Raw genomic sequence first — 25,136 nt, 5'->3', positions numbered from 1 at the left:
AGTCCGCCTCCCTGACCTAACAATACCTGCTCAGGTGTATCACACATCCTCTGTGCCATTTGAGTTAAAGACAAAGATTTAAAACCAGCTTTTATGGCATAAAGACAACTTTACATTGTCGTTTAATATTTTATTTCAAATAATAGTAACAGTTTTATTACAATTACTCACAGTATATTACTACACAGTTTTTATATTTGAGTACATTGACCTTTTAGGAACTCTTGATAGTTAAATATGTACATAATGCTACAGCTATGATGTAGCTTGTCATATTAAGTAAAGAGTAATATAAAAACGAGAATACATTGAGAGCATATAGAGTGTATATATATATATATATAAAGAAAAAATACTAAAGTTTAGATATGAAAGGCATATTTATGGGAACAGTATCTCACAGTTTGCCACAATATTCAGGTCATATGCTTTGTGTGCAAAACAATGGTGAAACATTATACGGTCCCACCCAGATGCTCTTAGTCTTTCTTATACCCTATGGCTAAAGCAAACATCTAAATGAAACACAGTCTTAGTTACAGCAACAGCAGATTAATCTTTAGATGTAAAAACTTTTAAAAATTACATGAACAGATTTACAGGACATGATCTGTTTCATAAACACAAAACACTCACAAACAAATATTGTTGTCTATTCTAAAAATGACTGCATTAAAATCTGTATCAATATCAAATCTGTATAAAAATATCAAACACTTTACAGAAAATAGACTCATTAAAATAGCACATTGACACTTCGTGTTGTTTTCCCAGTGGTCCTCTTAGTACGGAAATGCACTGTAATCCACCGAACTTTCTTTATACAGACACATCGAAAGGGTCATACCACATATCTACAGAGAAGACAGAAGGTATGTTCATAAATAAACACAAAATATCCAAATCTGACACATCAACAATCCCACCCAAACAATGCTGATGTAACTCAAACAAACCCAAGGGACGAAATAATCACACATTTACTCTACAAACTAGAAAATTCTAGTGTATATAACTATCACACCTCAAACATGATATACCTTGCCAATATTCCACACTGAAATCTCTGTGAGGAAAGATAAGATTGATAAATAACTTTTGTACAATCTGATTCTGGTACTCTACACTTACAAAACAAACATAAAAAATAAATGTTGACAATATTGTAGCATTTCCCAAGAAGCATGCATTAATAGATCATTTCTTAATATTAAACCACTAAACCACACCACACAAGTCACACACAGTAACCTTGATAGCTGAACATGGCTGCCATGTGATTCTCTATGGCAACATCGCCAGGTACAGTTAAGGCAACAGTGGGACATGAGGCAAATCCATTGAATAAACTATAGGACATACAACATCATTTTGTCTAGAATTACTGTATAGGCAAAGACCATTAATGATTTCCACACAACACTTAGCGACCAAAATTGGGTTGATGACTTGAATTTCCTACCTCCACAACAGCAATGGCCAAAATAACCACCAAGATGAAGAGAATATTTTCGTCCAGCCATTTCTGTATATTCTTATTGCAACCCTGTGGAACAAAAAAGATAAAAGTAGTGTTATCAAAAAAACATTCATGAATTGAAATATGTGGCAGTAGCAGCATCCAAAAATACCTGATCATAAATTCCACAGGTGTGATTTGAAATAGAAACATTTGAAAAACATTTAAGGCATGTCTCTGGATGGCTTTCATATGTTGTGTTGACATCGCTGATGATATAGATGCATGAACAGGGTACAAAACCAGGAGCCCAATCGTCTTTACCATTCCATCCGCAGCATTTGCCCTGCAGATGCATGAAGCAAGGTTCATCATATCAAAATGTATAAGTGACCTTTCTTTGTTTTGAGTGTTGTTCTGTATGAATTGTGCTTATATGCTTCTTACCTCCTGCTGAATGTATTTGAGAGTTTGCTCGAAACCCTGGAGACTGGAAGAATTCCTTCCAAAAGACTTTATTAGGTCAAGGGTTTGCACCTCAAGCGACTTGTCCAACTGATTTAAAGGGGTGGGAAAAAATCCCAAGATTTTGGGACATGACTGTATTAGATTTCCACAGATAAACAGGTATGAAACAGATAAATCAATCAAGTCTGATTAAAAAGCCTGACACCATGATGAACCATAGTAGTGTACTTGTTATGTAGAAAACCCCAGAACTAAAGCTGGGTGGGACCTGTGATCTTCATGCTTCAGTTACCTCAGTCTTCTGTGTGTAGAGAAGAACACCACCCACTATCTGAGCCGCGAGGAGGACCGTTAGAAGAATAAAGTACTGCAGATAAATAATAAAACTCATATTAACATGCCGGTAACAGCTCAATGGAGCAGATCGTATGCATTGGAGCATATCATCTCACTGCTGAATTCTAAAAATAGGGTGTAGAGGTTCTTGCACACAAAATACGTACAACCTCCAAGGGGTTTTTATTGACTACATGCTAGATTTAGGGATTTGCGAAAAATTACTAACCATATTGTTGTAAAATGAGTATCTACACTGACTCAAATCTCAAATCTCATCTCATATGCATATCATATATAAAACATACAGTTCCTAGCAAGCATTTGACTGCTTTCAGAGATCCCAGACACCCTAAAAAGCCCAGCGACATGGTCACAGAACCACTGATGATCAATAAGTTGGAGAAGAGAGAGATGGAGATGTAGGGAGTGGCGGATACTGCAAAAAAAAAAAAAACATGAAACAAATGCTCAACAGATCTCAAGATACTAAACCAATTAAGTTTTGTTGTATAAAACATAAAACTACTTTGACTCACTGAAAAAACTTGCGTCTGAAAATTGCATCCATAGTCCCAAAGATAATAGTAGCGATCCTAAAATCTAAATGATACACAAGTTCAACGAAATCTGACTGTATTAGACAATTTCTTATTTAATGTTTTAACGTTGTATGGACTCATTTGCAACTTACAAAGAATATCAGGTTAAAGAGGAACAGGAAGTATTTGGTGAGACTGAGGCAGCACTCAGATGCCATATCTGTAAGCACAGAAAAGAAACAAAATTAAAAGTTCAAATGTTCTAACGTCCAGTTCTACATTTAACAATGTGCCCGTGTTTCCAAAATTAGTGATTGTAAAGTCAAATATTTGTAATGCTTTTCAGATGTTAGTGTGGCACGATTCTGCGTTTTATTAGACTTTTACTGTCTTTTGGAACAGCATGTTTCTCACGTTTTTTTTTTTTAATTTGTTTACACCGATTTGGTGCCCAGAAGCAAACGGTGTAAAAACCCCCACTCCTCTCACAAAGCACATAAAACAGGGTACAGAAAGTCCGTATTCTCATATTTCCTTGCCCGTGGTGATGAAACCAAAGCTATCATTTTACACATTAACTTTTCAAGCACTAGCACATAGGACAAAAGTGCTTTGTTAGCTGTGATGACAATGTGTGAATATGTCCTTTTCCACTTACGCAAATTCAGAATGTCTTAAGCATTACTTCCTGTTGTTTACTGTAAAACACCTAAAGAGTTTTAGATTTTAGATTTTGGTAAGACAGAATCATATTCAACACTTACCAATGTCAGTTTAAAGTAAAGAATGTTTCTGATCAGCATGTGTAGTCCGTGGACTGCTTTTAACATTTGAATGAAGTCTTACATTTATGCTCGCATATTTTTTCCAAAAGAAATAATAATTTACAACTTACCTTGAATGAACAGGGGCAAGTCAGAAAGATAACAAAGGAAAATGAAACGTGGTTGCCTCTCTTGAGATCATGTTAAGTAAACTTTGCATAAATACAACTTCTTAATTCTGATTCGTTGTATTGCCTGAAAGTTCCAGCTTGTAAGTCAAGCCTCACAGACTCCATCAGTGTTAAGCAGGTGCACACAACACCCAGCATAAATAAATGATCAGCTTCCTCTGCCTTTAGAGATCTCCTGTTTTTGTGTTTTGTGAGGTTCATGAGCAACTTTTAGAGCTATAAAAATGTATTAAAAATACTGGTTTGTATTTGATGTAATTTTTTGATTTTTTAAAAATACACTTACAGTAATAACTCACACACTTGATTTCAGATAAGAGCTTGCGCGTAAGAGTGATGACATGAAAATTACAGTACACAGGGGCAGAGATCAGGATTAATTCATCAAGGGTTCTATTATACCTCCCACAGAAGCGGAAATTTCAGCTCCCATTGCCTGTTTCAACATATTTACTGGTATGTGTGCTTTACCTCCACCCCCGCCCCATATGTAGCTGTAGCACAATTACCGCCAATTAGGTGGGGTGTTTTAGGGTCTCCTTGTTAATGGATTGTAAGGGGTAGTATAGGGCAGTAGTAATTATATCTAGGTCAAGGTGCAGTTATACTGTAAATGGAAAAACGTCACGGATTACAATGGATTTCAATGATGCCTCATGAGGTCAGAGGGACAGACAGACAAACAAACAGACAGAAAGACAGACAGATAGACAGACAGACAGACAGATAGAAAGATAGATCGACAGACAGACAGATAGATGGTTCTTTACTTTTATTTTTTCCTGCTCTCTGCTCTACAGTATAACTGTAACCCCATCCAACAGTCCGAATAATTCGGTCTCATCATTATCTATCCTCTTCATTTCTCATTTCTCTGTAAATGGCACAGAGTAATTATGAGAAATGAACAATAATAGAGTCTCATTATGTTGATATGTTTCATGTCACCATGTCTATAAAAGAAAGACATTCCCTCATTTAGACACATACTGTATACAGTAAATCCTTGTGGCATAGCTACATTTTACATTGTGTCACGAGTGGAAGGAGAAATAGTCACATTTTCTGGAATCCAGGGTTTGAATTAGTGTTCATAAACAACAATTCTATCACAAGGTAAGCATTGTTTATGTTTTATGTTGTTCATTTACTTGTTCACCTTACTGTTTTATTATACATCCAGCATTAAGTGAAACAATCTTTTTTTGATATGTTTTGTTTGCATGATTTATTATCTTCTTTTATCAAGTGAATTGGTACAATTAAGAATTAAATGTTATCAATAAAAATGTTATATAATGATTTATTGCCAGAGGGCAGGCATGAGCATACTTTTTCTCGAGCTAAATTTAACCTGAGCTATAAATATATATTTCAACTTGAAATTATGAAAATTTCCCCAGTTTGGTATGCGATGTGTTTGAGTATTTTGTCTACAGTATCTGCAGGATGATAGTGAGAGAAAATGTATCATCATATTACGAAAATGTTTTTATTGCATCTCTATTATGCAGTTTTACAATTACGATACCTACAAAATGTTGTCCATACACTTTGGGTACTCAATACAGCATGTTAATACAACAGTAATTTCTTCTTCATTGATAAAATAAACAAGTTCTTTCAATAGAATGCTTTCCTTTACAATGAAAATACTTGTATATTCATTGTCTGTATTTACAAATGCAGATGAGCTGGGCTCTGTTCTTTACAGTCTGTATCTTGGCATCACATCTCTCAAAGACGTATAGCATGACCCTCAGGGTACATTCTCTTCTCTAGAGCAACAAAGATGATTGTTGTTGTTTTTTATGTACATCATATCTGTTTTATGTATATCTGTTTTATGTCAATCCCATAGAATCCAGAGAAAAAGGGCTGGACTCTGAACAGTGCCGGGTACCTATTAGGACCTTGTAAGTATAATAAAAAAAAAAAACTAAGCATATTGTGTGCATAATTAAACCGCATTTTTTTTCCCCGTAGATGCTCACAGAAGTCTTAATGTAAAACACAGAGCAGCGGTGGGCAAAAGAGATATGTGGAATGATATTTCCAGTTTACCAACATACCGCAATTCATACAGTTAGTTTTAAAATCATTTACTGTACATTTACAAATTATTATTATTTATATTGAATTAATAAGAAAACTGGCATAATGGACAAATTTAAATAGTAAAGGTTTTATTTTTATTCATGACTTTTTGTATTATTGTAATCCTAGAGTATATTTTCATTTAGTTCCGTTATTAAATCCTTATTTATTTATTCATAGATGATTCATATCTTCCTTCATTACTGGCTCATCTTGCCTACCTGCAATTAAAAGGTAAACTACAGAATCATTTAATTAATTAGTTTCCTTTAATTTAGTTGTTTAATATGTGTTGTTTATCTTTTTCAGAAATGGGAATGACTGAAGATTTCAGCAGCACTACACACAATGTAAAATAATAACAAAATCTAGTTCGTAAAAACTATTTTTCATCAGTTAAATAGTTCATCTTAATAGCATTATTTATAGTAAAATAAATAGTACTCTCATTTATAGTATTTTTATATGTGCAAATCATGCTCTTCTTTTTACATTTCAAATGTTGCAAAAGTCATATGTAGGTTAAAATGGGTACAATGCACATCCATATTCCACACTGTTTATTTATTTCTCTTCCTTGTGTACAACCAAATTTGTTTGTTGGTGCATAGGCTCTTCCTCAGAGTTTAAATAAAGTTGCAATTCATTACAAATAAAAAAGGCAGAATTTTATATTTATTTCTCATATGGCCAATTTAGGCTTTTTATTTTATTTAAATTTTCTTCAAAACAAGGTGTTAACGTTCCTCAACGTTCATCTAATTGAAGGCTCCATTACTCCCTTAACATTTTTTATCTGAGCAAAGGAGAATGCTGCAATAACGCCACCTAGTGAGAAATATTGGAAATGACTTAAAGATGCCGTGAGACAAGAGAGAGACAGAGAGATTTTTTAGTCCTTTTTGGAAAAATACTTAATGTAGGTTCACAATTAATATGATGTCACGCAAATACAATAGTAATTCGAAAGCCCTATCTTGGGTGTAAACTGGTCAAATGTTCCCAATTGGCCTTCCCAAATCCCCATTTACTTTAATAAGACTGTGTATTCTTTCCATCAATAGCTGGCGTCTAGGGAGTGTTCTGGACTGCTATGGATGAAAAACATCCCCCAACTAACTGTGAGTCAAAGTACTGAAAAAGTGCAATATGAACATATGGTATCATTTATTTGTTTATTTGAGGAAAGTCTCACACTTTATGTGTAAATAAATATGCTTAAATACCATAGTTTTGTGTTTGCTATTAACTACATTTAAAATTTGAATAAACACATCAGAATTATCTATTGTAGCTTATAGTTATGTTATGTCTATTGTAGCTCATAGTAATTTAGCAGACAAATATTTAAATTTAGTAGGCACTCTATGTTGTTTGAGGTGGTGACATGTAATATTTTGTTTTTACATAAAAAGGCAATTGTGTTCAATAATTACATATAATTGATGTAAATTGTTGTATACATTGCAGTATATACAAAACATTCTTGTTGGAATTGACACTGACACAGTTGCTAAGAAGTTGTGATACTTGTCTGCTGCGTTCACCTCTTTTCTGCATTTAAAGGGATAGTTCACCCCCCAAAAATTGCTCACACACAAGCTCTAAAACTGAATAAACTTTTGTTGTTCTGCTGAACACAACAAAAAAATTTGGAAGAATGTTTGTTACCAAACAGTTATAGATCACTAATGACTAGTAGTTTTTTTCTGTTAGCAGTTTTTATTAGTCAATGTTGCCCTGAAACGGTTTGGTTTCCCACTTTCTTCAAAATATTTGTGTATAATATATATATTTTGTGTTCAACTGAGCAAAGAAAAACTGATTTGTACTGCTGATGTTTGGTATCTTATAAAACCCATGTAATCTTAAAAAGTAGTAATAATTCGCTATACCTCCAGGCCTGTTTGACTAGTGAGTGTAATAAATTTAACATAGAAAAGAAAAAAGGGTCGTCAGATTTGCTGTGGGTATGAGGTATGAAGTGGCCCAGATAAGTGTGAGATTCCGGGCCTGAATTTATGTCCCAATCCAGCCCTGAAACAGACAGATTAGAAGGAAGCTAGGGGCAGAATACAGCAGATGGACGTGGCAATTTAAGGCTGGGGGGCAGATGGGGTCCCTGGAAGGTTGACTGCCCAGTTCCACATGATGATGGAAACGGAAGCTTCCAGCACAACATCTGAGCTCGTGGAACATCTTTTTAAAAACCATTTCAAACATTATGTCCATGCTAAATGTGTCCCATGCGTTCGTCAACTCCACGCAGAGGCTTTTAACCTCAGTCACAAACGGTCACCATTCATAATGGATGGAGTTTCCAGTGTTACCGCCTCGCATAGTTTTCTGGGCAAATAAACCATCGCTCTTTGATTGCTTTGTATCCTTTCATTAAGTCAACAAGAATTTGTCAGATAATGAGATTTCAATCAATCATTTTCAGGAAATGCGGGCTGACATTTTTCATCTTCTTGGCTGATGCTGCGAAAGGCCAACCAGCCATGGATTGCGTGTGTAATGATTCTGCAATGAAAAGGTTGACTGACAATCACAATGTTTACAGAAACACTCGCTTGATGTGCCATTATAGCTTCTGTTCAATAAACGGTTCTGGAATTAAAAGGTTATATGTTTGATTTTGCGATACCTGTTGTCGCATCAAGCGACAATTTACAGATACTGAAAAGTTAAATAAATACCTCCCAACCAAATCAATCAAAATTGTGAAAAAAGAAAAAAAGATGATTAAAAATCTAAAAAACAAATAAAAAATTCAGGGTCAGTCCATCATTTGGCAGACACTTTTATCTAAACAATTCACAATACATTCAAGCTATATATGTTTTATCAGTATATGTTTCCTTGGAAATTAACCCAATGACCTTTGTGCTGCTAATGAAATGTTCAACCAACTGAGCTACAGGAACACTCACTACAATCACCATCATTTTGCCAGAGGTCACAGTAAGTCACCATTTAAAAGCGAAGACATTAATTAAGTCGTATGCAGACTTCTAATGACAGACAGCCTGTCATCTTCCGCCAAGCGCCTGTGAGATGGAGTCAGAATGCTGATAAGAGGGTGCAAGGTAAATGAGAATATTTAACTGCTCAGCAGGACTTGAGTCATCTTAATGCCACTGCGAGCAAGCAAATGAAAAAGTCAGCTTTTTTGACGCGTGTCATTACATTTTGAAAGGTCTTGAGATCTGCGCTGTGACTCAACTGGTCAAGTCACGGCAAGGACTGAAATTAGTATCACTGTAAATCTCTAAGCACAGAAAAGATCTATTCAAACTGTGAGGTTACAGACACAAGTGTAGACACGCTCACCCAAACACACGCAGACTCACACTGACAAACATAATCTATCCTCAAAGAGTAAGATCCGACCTCAAAGCATCTGTGCGCTACAGATGGACCCTACTCGAGTTAATTAAATTTCCTCAAGATCAATTAACCCTTTCTTTACAGTAATATAAGGATTCATTGAAAACTCATGCCGGGTCTATGACATCTGAGAAAACCTTTAAGCTACAAAAACAGCAAAGGAAATCAATTTTACAAGCTAGTCTCAATCAGTTAACCCATGATGCATAAATTGTTTGCATATTCAAGGGATGTTGTGTTGTATTAAGATTCCAAGCATATGATGTAGGAATTCGAGATTGTGGAGAAGAAAATGAATGCTTTTAGGATCTTGCTTTCATTTGCTTTTCAACATGGCTAGTTATATATTTTTACTTTGGAAATGTGCACAACCAATCATGTGTAATCTTAGTGAAAGACTTATTGTGCCTCTTGACATGTTTTGTCCTTTTCATGTTTTCCATGGAAGAAGATTTTGTCATGTTGACATTTTCCGAGCAAATCATCTCTTAAAAATCAAAAATGTTTTGCAGAAATGTTGAAAGTTTTTTTCTCTCATGTGCAGCATGATTTTTAAATAAGAAACATGTCATTAAAATCAGCCATCAATGGGGTAAATAACTTTGGATTTTTTAGTCTGTCTTCTCCTGCAATGGCCTGTGCAGCATCATTACATCCTTCAAAAACTTCTGTGAAGTTGAGCACAGCGTGTGATGCCCCACTGATACGTTTCGTCAAACTCAGCAAAGAATGAGCGAGATGCATATGCTGTCCGACTCTATATATAACGGAGGACACGATTAACATACCTACACCCGGCAGCAGAAGGAAGGCGAAAGGACCTGTGATGCTTTCCTGCAACCTTTACGCAAACGATTTCTAAGGGGGAATGCGCACCTTTCCATCGACTTCTACTTCTTCACGTGGATTGCTTTACTAGAAAACTCTTTCTAAACGCATGCATTTAATGGTAAATCTTTTTAGGCTATTGTTATTTTGATGGTTAGTCATTGCGCTCCACCGATATTTTATTTTGTGGCATTTCTAAGCGCGCGCAGTTTGACTCCATTCACGTCGCTTAGTTTATAAAACACCTGTTTCCGACTTTGTCCACAAGCTCCCTGGTGATGATTTTATGAACTTTTCCTCGTTTTTTTTTGCTTCATTCAAATGCCCGCATTTGTAGCTGTCATGGAATCGTCTGGGTCTTCAGTCACCGAGTCCACCGACATCATCAAACCCGACGATCCCTTCTCGGGTCCCCTAAAGTCTGTCGCGCCCTGGAATTACACTTTCCTCGCGTGTCTGATGTTCATAGTGACGTCACTCTCTCTGACAGAGAACTTTACTGTGATGCTCGTAACCTTTAGATACAAACAGTTGAGAAAGCCGTTGAATTATATCATCGTCAATTTATCTGTTGCTGACTTTCTAGTTTCACTTACAGGAGGCACCATAAGTTTTTTAACTAATGCGCACGGCTACTTCTTCCTGGGCGTCTGGGCGTGTGTGCTGGAGGGATTTGCCGTCACTTTTTTCGGTGAGTTTTATGAGACAGTTTTGTGCTTTTAGCCCAATGTATTGAATATGTGTGATTATAGGCTATTTCTAAAATAATATATGCTAAATATTTTTACCTTAATAAAACTGGACGTTTTTACTCTGACGATCAATAGCCGTGATTTGAGCACAATAACCACCAAACCACTTTATTAATAGCTATTATTGCGCAGCATGGTCAATCGTTACTGGTACTTTATCTTCTAATAAAAATATGGAATTATAGGCCTACTCATCTTTAAAAATACTTAAAATATAATTTAAAATAGCTTGTGTCCTTGATGGCATTCTCAAGCGATGACTATTTTTAAATCACTGTATTCTGAATGTAGCTATATAGCACAGCATCTCCTACATTATTTCATGTTTTACTTATCAGCTACTCTCATTACATGCGTAACCTTTGGCTACGAGTAGACAAAACCCCGACTACGCCACCTAGGTTATTTCTCCACCCAGGAAAATAATAAAGAATTAGGCTAACACAAAAAAAGAAACTAAACAAAAAGGAGTTAAAATAATATGAAGGACCCTGCTGGTTCGAATGGGATTGAAGACAGAGACGTGACTTTCAGGGAATAGTATAAATTTGACCAAAAACAATCATTAACTTGATGAATAAAAATATTTTAACTTATAAAATAAAAAACTTAAAAATAAAATTAAAAGAACTTAAACAGTTTACCAGTTATTTACCCACAGTTGATAAGAGACTCAAATAAATGCACCTCAACAGAAGGGACAAACCACACAGCAAATCAGTGCATAATTCTTAACGCAAGTGATAAACCCCCCAAAAAGACAAAAACATCAATACACACAAATAGACTCTCCCTCTCTGTTAAGCCTCAACATCACACCAAATAAATCACATGTGGATATATACCCGGCAACAAACACTGATACAAAAAACAAAAAAAGAAAATCACAATTAATATTTAAAAATAGTCCAAGCTGCTTCAACAAACCAGAATAAGAATATAAGGCTTGTTAGTTCCATATATTTGCACAACAGACGAAAATGTCCCACACTCAGTCAAACATATCGTACAGATGAACTGGGTAGAATAGCCTTAAAAGCACTGTAAATCAGCGGTTCGAACCCGCGATATCACAGTCCGCCGTACCCGCAGGGCGGTGAAGCAGCAATATGAAACCGGTATAAGAAACCGGTCCAGGAAACAGCAGCTAGCGCTCTTATAGGCCGCACCTAAAATATAAATATAATTAAAAACACGAATAGTCCAGCATTTGCAAGCAATTTCCCCCTTCCAAAGAAAAGAGAACCCACATTACAATTTCTTACCTCCCAGATTATCGTAACTTTTTGCTACCTGCGCTCGTCACTTCACGCACACAGATCCCTAATAACAAACACATATTTACACTATGATCGGCAACTGGATAAAACGGGAAAATAAATCGAGCAACTCACCAGGGGAAAGCAACAGGAAATAAACCCATAGTCCTTTTCTACCCACACAACATGCGCACAGGAGAAGAATCAAAACGCCACGCTTAGACATGCTTTTATAAAGCCACTAACACCTCGATAATCGCACCGCACAGGTGTGCTCAACATCAGGACGCAGCTCCGCGCCAGTGGGCGTATCTCCCCATTTGAAATATACGCCATTGAGAAACAAATAAAAAAACAAAATGAATATGAAAAACACTTAACCTGTCACACATGCAATATCTAATTTTGACTATAGAGGTGGGACAAGACAGCAAACAGGAAATTTTCCTTATGTGCATTGTAATGTAGCCTATATTTAAATGCCTTACCCCACACAATACATTTTCATCATAGTTCATGCCACTGTTATTGCTTTTTTCAGTATTGAACTAACATTTGATTCTCACGCATCCATTCACTTTCAGTAAAGTTATGACTATGAATATGACAGAGCACAATATTTTAAACAGATGTAACCTTTTGCTCCTAAGGGATTGTGGCGCTGTGGTCTTTGGCAATCCTGGCATTCGAGCGTTTTTTTGTGATCTGTCGGCCTCTAAAAGACGTCCGGTTGGGTGGCAAACATGCAGCTATGGGTCTTGTTTTTGTATGGATCTTCTCCTTTATATGGACCTTTCCGCCAGTTGTGGGCTGGAACAGTTACACAATCAGCAAAATTGGCACCACCTGTGAGCCTAACTGGTAAGCTCAAAATACTTTTTTTATTAAATTTCTCTTTTTTATTCAGTCTGTTTTATTCTCTCTGTCTCAGTTTCAGTGGGCACATTATTCACAGGACAACTTCCGCTGTAATACTAAAATATGCAGAAGGTCACTGTTGAATATCAATATATCTTGCATGTATCCCTTAGCATGACTTAAAATCAGAGTTCAAGTCAAGGAGTTTTTCTGCGTAATATTATGGAAAAAAGCAACCTGTATATAAAACCAAGGCTGATGTCATGCATCATTTGAAAAACAGCTTTCAAGAGAGTAGTACAAAACTTTGGCTGTGCGGCTTTGCTTAGCCTTGTCCTTGGAATACAAACAACAGCCTGGCACAGAGAAACCTATAGGGTGTGAAATATATTTACTGTACGAAACGCCTGCGACCATGTTGATAAGTTTTGTGACTGTTTCTGTCAGTTAGTTTCAGCAGGTAAATATAATATAATATAATATTGTAATATAACACCCTTTTTTCTTTCTTTAAGGTACTCCACTGATTACTATGACCACACTTATATCATCACCTTTTTCACCACCTGCTTTATCCTTCCTCTCGGTGTGATCATTATCTCATATGGTAAACTTATACAGAAACTCAGAAAGGTTAGTCTTACTGTATCTTGGGTCATCTGAACGTATTTATATATTTAATCTATATATATTTAAGGAAATCTGTGCCAGACATAAAACTTTGGAAATTCTGTGTGGTTGCGTTGTCTATTGTATATGACAAGATCTGCACGATATAATAACTGATGACAAATCACTGTTGGAATGCAACTAACCTTACATCTCGAATTCATTCAGGTATCAAACACACATGGAAGGCTGGGTAACGCACGTAAGCCTGACCGTGAGGTGGCACGGATGGTCATTGTGATGATAATAGCATTCATGGTTGGATGGACGCCTTATGCAGCGTTCTCAATTACTGTCACCGCTTGTCCCACAATCCACATTGATCCTCGCCTGGGCTCTATTCCGGCCTTCTTCTCCAAGACAGCAGCTGTATATAATCCCATCATCTATGTGTTCATGAACAAACAGGTACATCTTAATCTTCTCTTCTCGGGTTTTTCAAAAACGTATACATTTTAGTTGTTCAGCATGCCATGCTCAGGAGCACACCTGACAAGACCTTCATATATTAAGAATTTATTCATGGTTTTTTCACCTTTAATCGATACGAAAGCAAGAGAAAGCAAAGCCAATAAATCTTAGGTGGTTTCCCGGACAGGGTTTAGACCACAGAACAGAAACCATATAATAGTTATTGCAAGTCCAGAGGTGAACGGGTAAGTGCTCCACAAGTCAAACAGGCAGTGGAGGTTTGGTGAAGGGAGTTCTGAGCATACTCGGCCCACGCCAGGTACCGGTGCCAGCTGTGTTGGTGGTCATGGCAATAGGCTCTCAGGTATCTCCCAATGTCCTGAATCTTCCACTCAGCCTGGCCGTTGGCTTGTGGGTGATATCTGGATGTGAAGCTGACGGTGATGTCTAGCTGATTGAAGAATGATTTCCAAACTATGGATATGAATTGGGGCCCCTGTCCGACACAATATCCTCTGGAAGACCATAATTCCGGAATACGTGGTTGAAGAGGGCTTCGGCCGTTTTCGGCCGTGGGTAGCTGAGGTAGAGATATCAACTTGCAGGATTTGAAAAAGCGATCCACTACAACCAGCACACAGGTAAAGATATCAGACAAGGGAAGGTCGGTGATGAAGTCCACTGCAATGTGTGACCACGGACGATGAGGTATTGGAAAGGGAAGCAGCTTGCCTTCTGGTAGACGATGGGGAACCTTTGAGATGGCACAGACTGAGCATCCTTTCACGAATTGGGAGATATCCTGAGACATGCCCGGCCACCAGTACCGAGGGGCTAAGAGCGAGAGGGTCTACTGGCTGCCTGGGTGTTCAGATCCCAGAACAGAGTGTGCTGAGTGTCCATGAGGGTAATTTGGAAGTCCGGGGGAACATAGATTCGACCCTCAGGACCTCCCGGCAGAGCAGGCTGGTTAGTGGGCACGATTTCCTCATCCAACGACCAGATGATGGGGGTTAACGAACACGGCTGGAGGGAGAATGTTCTCTGGAGCAAGATTTTTGGGTTCTTCATACTGCTGGCGTGATAAAGCATCCGCTTTGCCGTTCTGAGATCCGGGTCGATAGGTAATGGAGAAGTTGAAGCGGGTAAAAAATAAGACCCATCTGGCCTGACGGGAGTTTAGCCGTTTGGCCTCCTTGAGGTACTCCGGATTGCGATGGTCAGTTATTACCATAAATGGATGTGTCTCCATTCCTGCAGGGCAAGCTTAATGGCCAGGCGTTATCAGTTTCCGATATCGGAATTGCGCTCCGCCGGGGACAGCTTCCGTGAGAAGTAGGCACATGGATGAAGATCCATGATCCAACTCCAGATCCACTCCAGTGGTAGAGGCAGGATCGGGGAGGCATAGAGTGGGGGTGGTACAGAAAGCTTCCTTTAACTGTTGAAAGGCGTGGATGGCTTCGGGGCTCCAGGACAGAGATCTGGACCGTTTAATAATCATGGCAGTGTGGTGTGATGATATGGAACTGAAGTGGGAGATGAACCGGTAGTAGAAGTTAGCAAACCTAAGGAATCGTTACAGTTCCTTAACTGTTGTAGGTTGTGGCCAGTCACGAACCGCATCTACTTTCCAGTTTCATCTTAACTCTGTTGTGGCTGATTATGTAACCGAGGAACTGGATGGAGGTCTGTGGAACTGGCACTTTTCCCGTTTGAGGTACAACTGATGTTGTCAGAGTCACTGTAGAACTTGCTTAACGTGTTGGGTGTGTTCAGGGAGGTTCTTAGAGAAGATGAGGATATCGTCAATGTATACGATAACCGACTACCCCAGTAAATCACGCAAGATCTCGTTCATGAAATTTTGGAAAATGGTTGGGGCATTGACTAATCCGAATGGCATGACCAGGTATTCATAATGTCCAGATGGGGTGATGAAGGCAGTTTTCCACTCATCTCTGGACCTGACACGTATGAGATTATAGGCACTCCTTAGATCTAGTTTGGTGAAAACTGTGGCATGGGCGAGTTGTTCCAGGGCGGACGGGACCAGAGGAAGAGGGTAGGTGAACTTCTTGGTGTGGAGATTGAGTGTCCTGTAGTCGATACACGGTCTCAGACCTCCGTCCTTCTTACCCGCGAAAAAGAAGCTGGAAGTGGCAGGGGAGGTAGAAGGTCAGATGTAGTTTTGTGCCAACGCCTCGGAGATGTATTCATCCATGGCTGTCTGTTCCGGGATGGAGAGGGGATATATCCTTAATTTTGGAATGACGGCCCCAGGAAGCAGCTCGATGGCGCAGTCCCATGGCCGATGAGGGGGGAGTTGTGTAGCGAGGTCTTTGGATGATACATCCTGGAATGCCCGGTACTCCGCAGGGACATCAACAGGGGTGAACACCTTAGGGCTCTCGACAGAAGTGGTACTCACAGGTAAGTTTGCAGCAGGGACGGGTGTTAACTTAATGTTCGGTATACAGTCTCTGAGACAACGGTTACTCCACTTTAAGACTTTTCCTGATGCCCAGTCAATGTGAGGTTGATGTACCTGAAGCCAGGGTCGTCCCAGGATGATGTCCGTGGTAGAACCCTCCAGAACCCAAAACAACATCTCCTCTACATGAGTGTCTCCGACCCAAAGCGAGATGGAGGGGGTGTGGAAACAGACACGGCCACAACCCAATGGCTTTCCGAAGACGTTCTGACGAAGAGTCTTTCAGATAACATGATGATGGGACCCCCTGCGCTCCAGATACACTGTGCCCAATTCAACACCTTACCGGAGAGCCATGAGATGATGACTCGAACTGACGTGCATTCATCTAAAAAAACAGCTCACACTGTAGAATAAACCCGTTGCATTCCTTCACAGACCCGGAGAAGTGATTGTGTATGGCGTTGGGACTGGTAACAGGGGATGAGGCGGAGGGACTGGACGGCAGAAGTTGTTGACAGAAGGTATTGACCAGATCTTCGAAGGGGTTGGGTGTAGCCGCTGAAGCGGACTGCTGTGGTGTGGACATCGTTGCGTTAGGTCAGGTCTTCTGTCAGCAGGTTTACTGGACACAAGACAAGCCACACCACAGGAACCATATAATAGTTTATTGCAAGTCCAGAGGTGAACGGGTAAGTGCTCCACAAGTCAAACAGGCAAGTAATCCACAGGTAAACAAGTAAGTAATCCACAGGTAAACAGGTACGTAATCCACAGGTAAACAAGGATTGTGACTACAGGATGTGTATCGAAACGGGTACGTAATCCACAGATAAACAAGTAAAAAATAACTACTGTGTTGGCTCTAAACAAACATAAACAACGAGTAGACCTGATAAAGAACATGGGCGGAAATGCGTGTATAAATAGAGTCCGGGTAAATGGTCTACAGGTGTGTGCAATCATGGACAGTGTGGCGTGCAAGGTATTATGGGAAGTGTAGTTCAAAAGTCCGGGGATCGTGAACGGGTGAATCCGGAGAGGGATGCTGGTGCAGGGGGCGTGGTCGACGTAGGCATGAAGTCCATTACAATCAGTGCCTTTGTGTTGTCTCAAAATGCACACAAGTAATGTTTTTCGTAAGGCATGTTTGTTATAACTACTTAAATTAAAACCTAATTAAAGTAAGGCCTATAGTCCTGGTTTAAACTAATCTTTGTCCGGGAAACTGCCCCTAGGGGTTAGATTTTACATTGCAAATTTGTGCAAAATTGTTTTGGAGCTGTTTCATAATATTTCAAAATATAGCTCAGTGGTAAACGCATTGCGTTAACAACGCAAGGTTGTGGGTTCGATCCCAGGGATTGCACATGCCTATGTATAGGATAAAGCAATGTAAGTCGCTTTGGATAAAAAGCGTCTGCAAAATGCATAAATGTATTACCCTATATTTTGTTCAAAACAGTGGTTCCATATTTCTATATGTCATTTTTAATATTTTAATATCAAGTTTCATTTATCATTTTGTGCTTCATAATTATTTTTGTATTTAAATTTGGCCAGTTTTTTGCAATAGCAATAAAAATGAAGATAATGCATAACAAATATATTGTAAATATATTTTACAAAGTCAGAGTTGCATTCCAGTATTTCATTTTACATTTTATCCAAGTATGCCACACACATTTTTCGCATGTCAGGAAGAAATGACAGGTGTCCTGACAGCTTCGGTGAAGTAGATTTTGTTTTTTCTTTGCTCAATAAATGATTAAACATATTTATATTTAATGACCAAGTTCATAAGAGTAGAGTGGTCCATACCTAATGAAAAATGTATCATTTCTCTAGAGTTATAATTCCACTTTAGGAAAAATGTGTGTGCCTTAGGAAGTCTCAGGCAGAAGCGTCAGTTTGACATATCAGTCAAACAAAGATGTAAATCTCTGACCGTTTTTATTTCAAAGCTATTCTGCATTCTTAGGGGAGTTGGGTGTTACGAGCATATGGTCAAAGGCCGTTTCTATATGATATCTAATCCTTTATCACATGCGTACTCCATTCAGCTTTCAAAGAGAAATCATAAGATTTACTCTCATTGTAGTGTGCCGTTTTATGCAGGGAGAGAATCTGAGGTCTTTTGTGGCCCCGCTGACCACCCCAAGGATTTGGGTCCCAGGTGGTTTGTAACTGCAGGAGCAACTGCTTCAAGAACCCTTGAGCTGTGCACATCTTTCAGAACTCACATACTTCCCTCCCAGCTATTCAAAGAATAAATTAATGTCATAGGGTCACAATATTTTTTGATGCGAGAGAGAGACAGACTGTATATGGAGAAATGAGAAAAAGCACTAAATAGCAATCAAGAGAGATGGTTCACTCTTGGAAATATGGGATAGTTATTATATGGTTGGTTTCTGCAACAATGTGTGCCATAGCACTGGTAATTAAGTTTTTAGATTTTGACACTGTAAGAGCTCTTGAGTCAACAGAGAATCCAGAGAACATGTAATGTATGGTCCGTGTCTAGGTGCTGTTGACAATGCTTGCTGTTGCTTTGTAGTATATTGAGTACAAGAGATTATAGCTTTGTGTTTATGAAATGAAAAATACTGTAGACATTCAGAGACCACTTCAGTTTTCCTTTAAATTTGCTACAGTTTAAAAAACAAACCTGAGGAATCGCATTAAGTCGCAACTGATACTAAACTGAACTGATACTAAAACATTAGTATCGTGTTGTTTAACATGAATATAAACTTTTCTTTTGCAGTGTTCAATATCTGCAAACATTGCACCTTTTTTTGACCGGTTTGTCACCTTTAAATTTTCTACAAATCAATGCTAATAAAAAACAATATTCTTATTTAGCACTTGGGAGAAATGTTATCGTAGTTTACAGTGGTCTCTTCATTTTTTTAGTGTCTATATACAGTAGAAATATAGCAAGGTTATGGGTTCAATTTCCAGGCAATGAACACTCATAAAAATAAAGGCGCTTAAAAGTTTCTTCACAGCGATGCGATAGAAGAACCATTGTTGGTTCCACAAAGAACCATTCAGTCAAAGGTTCTTTAAAGAACCATCTTTTCTTGCCTTTTTATAATCTGAAGAGGTTTAAGGTTCTTTATGGAACCATTTAGACAAAAAGATTCTTCTATGGCATTGCGAAGCACCTGTATTTTAAAAGTTACGTTCTCATAAAAATATGTACGGTGTAAATTACATCAACGAGATTAAATGAAACTATCATTATTTTACTCATTTTACTTGTCATTTCAAACCTGTATGACTTTCTTTCTTCTGCAAAACACAAAAGAAGATATTTTGAAGAATGTTGGTAACGGAACAACGGCGGTGCTCATTCACTTCTATGGACACCAAACCAATGCCAAAGTCAATGGGTACCACCGTTGTTTGGTTACCAACATATTTCAAAATATCTTCCTTTGTGTTCAGCAGAAGGAAAGCCATACAGGTTTTTAATGATATGGGGGAGAATAAATGATAACAGAATTATATCCCCTTAAATAGCTGTGGTTTCTTTACAGTTGTTCTTCATGTATATTCTATCCATATTTGTTTTTGTAAAAGGATACCTACCACAGTATCTCTCTACAGTACATTTAACTAGGATTAAGATAGGAGCAGATGTTTTAATTATCCAGAGTACCTCATTCTTTGGTTTAAATGAATATGCAGAGATCTCCAAGCAGGTGCTAACTGCTTATGACCTTATCCGATTTAATTACGGTCAAAATGTCCTTGTTTTTTCATGGAGGCATCTTGCCTAACGACCTTTTGAGGGCAGACATTTGCCACCTTAGGTCTCTGCTGTTTATCATCAGCATAATTAAGAGCGTCATTAGAATCACATTGTGGGGGATTCCTTTATACATTTACATTTACACTAATGCATTTGGCAGACGCTTTTAACTAAAGCGACATACATTGCATTGTACTATTTCATTTGTTTCTAAGCTTGCGCAATCCCTGGGATCGAACCCACGACCTTGCCATTGCTAGCACCACGCTCTGACCACTGAGCTACAGTCACTAAAGGAAGCTCAGTGGAGCACTCCGAATTGCTATGATATTCAAACCACCCTTGCATTCACACTTATTTATTTTTCCTCAGTTCAGGAAGTGTCTGATCCAGATGTTCAAGGGCAATGGCACCAGTTTGAACTCAACCAATTTAAATCAGACATCAGACAAAGGGGCCATCACTGCAACAGCTGACAGTCACCTCGTGGAGATGTCCACTATTGCTGCCCGCGTTCCCATTTCCATGTGCCATGTGGAAAAAAGTGAGGAGGATGAGGAAGAGGAGGAGTCAGACTAGAATGGGAATGGAGGTCCAAAGCAACTATCTGTATCTGATAGCCGAGTCTGTCCTTAGTAAAAGAGCTAATCGGATTACCTGTACCAGTCTAACCCCCACTATTATTCTAATCTGTTGTCTTAGTCTAACCTGTAGAGTGCAGTTGTTACCTCTAAGGGAGTGTATGTGAAAATGCATAGTTTGTGTTTTTATATGTTCTCTGTTGATGTTTGTATGTTGTGCCCATGTGCAATCAATCTTGGTGTATGTATGCTCTTGTCAGCATGTAAATCACGCATACATCCAATACATTTCTGTGCTGTCGTCTGAGAGTGAGTTGCTGACTGTTAATATATGGAGACGTTTACAGATGTTTTTACAAAATTTTAAAGAACAAAAGTTTCATCATAAAATTTATATGAAAGACTAAAAACGTATTAGTATTATCGTAATGGTCTGATAATATTGCCACTCTAATAATATTTCTCATCTAATAATCTTTATGGAAAAAGTAGGTTTGACTTGAAATTTTGATAAGCCACTTTAAAAGTAATTGTAAAATGACTATAAACACACACCACTTATTCTATGTATTCTATGTAATGCACCACATTGGTATGTTGTGCATAAAACCATGGTTCTTTCTTCTGTGAAACACACAAGAAGATATTTTGAGTGCAATCTGTAAAAAAATTAAAATTTTATGTCAGATGGATTGACAGAAATATACCGTAAAATAATATTTTTCCCCTGTAAAATTACAGGTAAATTACATAAAATAAATTGTTTTCCCCGTTTTTCTTGTAAATTTGCGGTCTTTTTCTGTAATTGTACAGTTTTTTCAAAAATACATAAAAATCTGTAAAAAACAGTTAATTTTCATTTTTTCCCCCATTTTACGTGGAAAATCTACGGAGACCTTTTAGGGACATGGTGGTGGAAAAAAATGAGAGGGAAGAGAAAAATATTTTTTAAATCTTTTGCGTTATCTTGCAAAACTTTTGCGTTCCTCCGAGAAACATTGCGTTCCCTCGAAAAACCTTTGCATTCTCTCGCAAAGATATTTGCGTTCCCTTGCAAACATATTTGTGTTATTTCGCAAAACATTCAAACGTCCTGTTGTCCCGCTCCGTACATTAACAATGGAGCGGTTCATAGTAGATTCCCGGACCAATAACTCGTGAGCTAAACGTTGTTATAACACAAATAACACATAATTCCTTAGATTAGGATCTACAACCCAGTCTTCCTCAAAACGAGAATATAAATTGATATCTACCTGAGCAGGCGACATGGACAAGTGCAAAGGAACCGTCTGCAAAGTGACTGTAAATCCGAAAAGGGTTACTACAAATTAATAACTTATTTTATAAGTTAATAACTTAAATGTCACACACTGAAGTCTCATCAAATTCAGTTTACACATTAATGCTAATTTAAACTGGTTTTAGTTATACTACAGTATGTAGCACTGAAGTTAATGACTATTATTAGTAGCCTAATGATATTCGGGTTTTGCACTTTGCAGACGATCTCTTCGGTATTGTCTCAGCCGGCTCCCGCCTGAGATCTATAAAAAGCTCGCTTTGTGGAAAATTAAGTTAAAGTTCATTGTTTACGTTACATAGAATGAGGTGTAATTTGTGTTATAAGAACGTTTAGCTGACGAGTTATTGGTCCGGGAATCTGCGACTATAGACCAATGTTTATAGCCTACAGAGCTAGTCTTAAATTCTGCCAGCGGGCAGAGGTGGGTAGAGTAGCCAAAATCTTTACTCAAGTAAAAGTACAAGTAACTAGAGAAATTGTTACTCAAGTAAAAGTAAAAGTCACTATTTTAAATTTTACTTGAGTAAAAGTAAAAAAGTACGCAATGAAAAAACTACTCAAGTAGCTACTGATTATATAGGCCTACTACATAAAATTAATATTAACGCCAATATTTTAATATTACATTTTAATCAATATTTTTAATTATCATAAGCAGATATCTTTGCAATATACTAGAGAGACTAAAGAATAGACAGACACAGAAGAGACGAGCATTTCTGTAAATTTCATCTAGTCCTGATGTCAATGTAGTTTACACAACTTATTTAGAATAGACCATGTCAAACTAAAGCATGAACTAAACTCAGAGCATTTCCTAAGATGATCTAGAACATCTGCAGTGCTCTCTTAAATGAAATACACATTTTTGAACAAAGCTCATGTTTTCTCATGTTGTGTCACGTGTGTGTTGTGAAACGCTCTTACTTGTAAACAAACAGTAAACAGTGAACCACACGCCCATCAACAAGTTTTCTTCCTTCTGTTCTTCAAATGTATATTTCTGCAAGCCCACGTCTGTGTCTGACAGGTAACGCGCATGTTGCGGTGTCTGACGAACAGGTCGCGCGGGTGCGCGCATATGGCCGGCATTTATCATTGCTGGCAAACAATATGACACATTTGCAGTTTTGATTGTATAGATATAGATTAATATCCACTTCATCCAACGCTCTTTGTGTTCTGCGTGTTCTTAAATTTCGCGCTACGAGGAGTGAGTAATCCTGCTTCAGATGATTCAGATCGTGCTGCGAACTGAACAAATCATTTGAACTCATTCATTAGCCTATTCAAATGGTTTTGCCCATTGTTCAATTAATGCTTTCAAAAGAATCGACTCAAAAGAATCAATCACTCGGGAATGCCCGTAAAAAGAGACGACAACCTTGAAATAAACAACGCGTTTTAAAAAGCATATTTTAAAATGAAGGAACGAAGGAACGTCACGCAATGTAAGTTATGTAACGAAGTAAAAGTACAGATTTTCTATTAGAAATTTACTCAAGTAAGAGTAAAAGTACACACTTTTAATTTTACTTAAAAAGTACATATTTTCCAAAATGTTACTCAAGTAAATGTAACGAAGTAAATGTAGCGCGTTACTACCCACCTCTGCCAGCGGGACATTAAACATGAAGTGTTTGCGAGATAACGCAAATATGTTTGCGAGAGAACGCAAAAGTTTTGCGAGATAATGCAAATATGTTTGCGAGAGAACCCAAAAGTTTTGCGAGTTAACGCAAAAGCTTTAAAAAATATTTTTCTCTTCCCTCTCATATTTCCCACCACAATGTCCCCAAAAGGGCTCCATAAAAATCTGTAAAAATAACAATAACAATACAAAAATTTTGTAAAATTACTTTTTTTTTACAGTGAATGTAACCCAATGGGTCCAGTGTTATTTGTTTACCTATGTTCTTCAAAATATCTTTTGTGCTCTGCAGAAGAAAGTCATACAAATCTAGAATGATATGAGGGTGAATAAATGATGAATTGTCATTTTTGAGTGAACAATCCCATTAATGCAATAAGTCACTCAAGGCAGTGATTTTGGTAATATGGCTTGATTCAAAAACAATATAAAACAGAGAGAATGAGAAATGCACCTTATGTTAAAACTATCAGTAAATATTACCCTCCAGGTTTAAATTCATACACATACAGTATAATCACCTCCTACGTGTCTATATAGAATATAACACGCTGCTAGATGTCATACCATAACAATAACAATTCATTTTCGGTAACATGAGCTGCAGTGTTTCTGCTTTGCTGTAACATTAACAACAAAATTAATATAATATCGTATATTATACAATATACTATCTTTATTTTTTAAACATCTCAATGAAAGGAGTATTTAATAGAAATTGTGTTTATTTAGCATGTATGTACACTTTTGAATATGTATGTTGTGTTTGTATGCTCATGTTTTAAAGGTAAAACAATGTCTTATTGTGCCAAATGTTTGGTGTTCGCTCATACACGTTCTGTCCAAAGTAAATATTGAGATGTTTATCTGTGGCATGCCAATGAATGGTTTACTTTAGTACATATCTATCAAGGTCTTTATTTTTGCTGGCTAATAGAATTTTTATTTGGTAGCCTATATTTAAATAAATAAGATAAAGTTTTTTGGAAATATTTTTCTTTGTCAATGTTGTATAGTATCAGAATGCTAATAAAGCAACTTATAACTTTTTAGTGTGGTTAAACTATTAACACTCGTTTGAACACAAAACTATGACTATCCAAGTCCAAACCAATTAGTCAGAAAAAAACATGAAATCCATAAAAGTTGTGTTTTTCATCAGGGTCCAAATGTCTTGTTTAATTGCAGTGATGGCAGCAAAAGACATTAGTTCCTGTTTTTGACTGCCATAAATGGGTAGAGACTAGGTAAATGCGTTCATGAAAAACATGACAAGAACATGTGCTCAGAATATCCAAATTTAACAAATGCAGTGCCTTCAGTACATCACACAGAGAAGATGAAATAACAAAGAACCTTTGAGATGAGAGTGGAGCT

The 25,136-nt window shown here is 37.5% G+C and overlaps 3 protein-coding genes across 5 annotated transcripts; 2 read left to right on the top strand and 1 right to left on the bottom strand.

The window, feature by feature from the left end:
- Positions 1 to 99: 99 nt before the first annotated feature.
- On the bottom strand, positions 100 to 12,782 carry cd37 (CD37 molecule). 3 transcript variants are annotated; one of them, XM_057359411.1, is made up of 9 exons: positions 12,723 to 12,782; positions 2,958 to 3,025; positions 2,803 to 2,866; positions 2,572 to 2,702; positions 2,220 to 2,294; positions 1,907 to 2,014; positions 1,632 to 1,805; positions 1,463 to 1,546; positions 100 to 854 (listed from the first exon to the last, which is right to left on the bottom strand). In XM_057359411.1, exons 2-9 carry the CDS (start codon positions 3,021 to 3,023, stop codon positions 783 to 785), a joined length of 774 nt encoding a protein of 257 aa, XP_057215394.1. In that variant the 5' UTR covers positions 3,024 to 3,025; positions 12,723 to 12,782; the 3' UTR covers positions 100 to 782. The 3 variants fall into 3 exon arrangements, with proteins under 3 accessions (XP_057215394.1, XP_057215395.1, XP_057215393.1); XM_057359412.1 differs by lacking the exon at positions 12,723 to 12,782 and adding an exon at positions 11,914 to 11,933; XM_057359410.1 differs by lacking the exon at positions 12,723 to 12,782 and adding an exon at positions 3,701 to 3,877.
- Positions 4,765 to 6,997, top strand: gall (galanin-like). The gene is made up of 6 exons (XM_057359413.1): positions 4,765 to 4,876; positions 5,450 to 5,524; positions 5,622 to 5,676; positions 5,747 to 5,845; positions 6,038 to 6,091; positions 6,167 to 6,997. The coding sequence occupies exons 2-6, from the start codon at positions 5,450 to 5,452 to the stop codon at positions 6,214 to 6,216; spliced, it is 333 nt and encodes a 110-aa protein (XP_057215396.1). The 5' UTR covers positions 4,765 to 4,876; the 3' UTR covers positions 6,217 to 6,997.
- Positions 10,397 to 21,536, top strand: valopb (vertebrate ancient long opsin b). Its single transcript, XM_057359409.1, has 5 exons — positions 10,397 to 10,766; positions 12,737 to 12,947; positions 13,460 to 13,577; positions 13,782 to 14,021; positions 20,594 to 21,536. Exons 1-5 carry the CDS (start codon positions 10,397 to 10,399, stop codon positions 20,798 to 20,800), a joined length of 1,146 nt encoding a protein of 381 aa, XP_057215392.1. The 3' UTR covers positions 20,801 to 21,536.
- Positions 21,537 to 25,136: the final 3,600 nt, after the last annotated feature.

This window comes from Triplophysa rosa, linkage group LG18 (assembly GCF_024868665.1).
Source record: "Triplophysa rosa linkage group LG18, Trosa_1v2, whole genome shotgun sequence".
Classification (NCBI taxonomy): Eukaryota; Metazoa; Chordata; class Actinopteri; order Cypriniformes; family Nemacheilidae; genus Triplophysa; species Triplophysa rosa.
This window is presented reverse-complemented; position numbering and strand designations above follow the sequence as displayed.

Excerpts from the sequence above, each read along its gene's own strand:
- gall (XM_057359413.1), top strand. The coding sequence starts at position 5,450 with ATGAGCTGGGCTCTGTTCTTTACAGTCTGTATCTTGGCATCACATCTC. Across the intron at positions 5,846-6,037 it reads AACATACCGCAATTCATACA|ATGATTCATATCTTCCTTCA; the intron begins GTTAGTTTTAAA and ends ATTTATTCATAG. Across the intron at positions 6,092-6,166 it reads TGCCTACCTGCAATTAAAAG|AAATGGGAATGACTGAAGAT; the intron begins GTAAACTACAGA and ends TATCTTTTTCAG.
- valopb (XM_057359409.1), top strand. The coding sequence starts at position 10,397 with ATGCCCGCATTTGTAGCTGTCATGGAATCGTCTGGGTCTTCAGTCACC. Across the intron at positions 10,767-12,736 it reads ATTTGCCGTCACTTTTTTCG|GGATTGTGGCGCTGTGGTCT; the intron begins GTGAGTTTTATG and ends TTTGCTCCTAAG. Across the intron at positions 12,948-13,459 it reads ACCACCTGTGAGCCTAACTG|GTACTCCACTGATTACTATG; the intron begins GTAAGCTCAAAA and ends TCTTTCTTTAAG.
- cd37 (XM_057359411.1), bottom strand. The coding sequence starts at position 3,023 with ATGGCATCTGAGTGCTGCCTCAGTCTCACCAAATACTTCCTGTTCCTC. Across the intron at positions 2,867-2,957 it reads TCTTTAACCTGATATTCTTT|ATTTTAGGATCGCTACTATT; the intron begins GTAAGTTGCAAA and ends TGTATCATTTAG. Across the intron at positions 1,806-1,906 it reads TCAAATACATTCAGCAGGAG|GGCAAATGCTGCGGATGGAA; the intron begins GTAAGAAGCATA and ends ATGCATCTGCAG.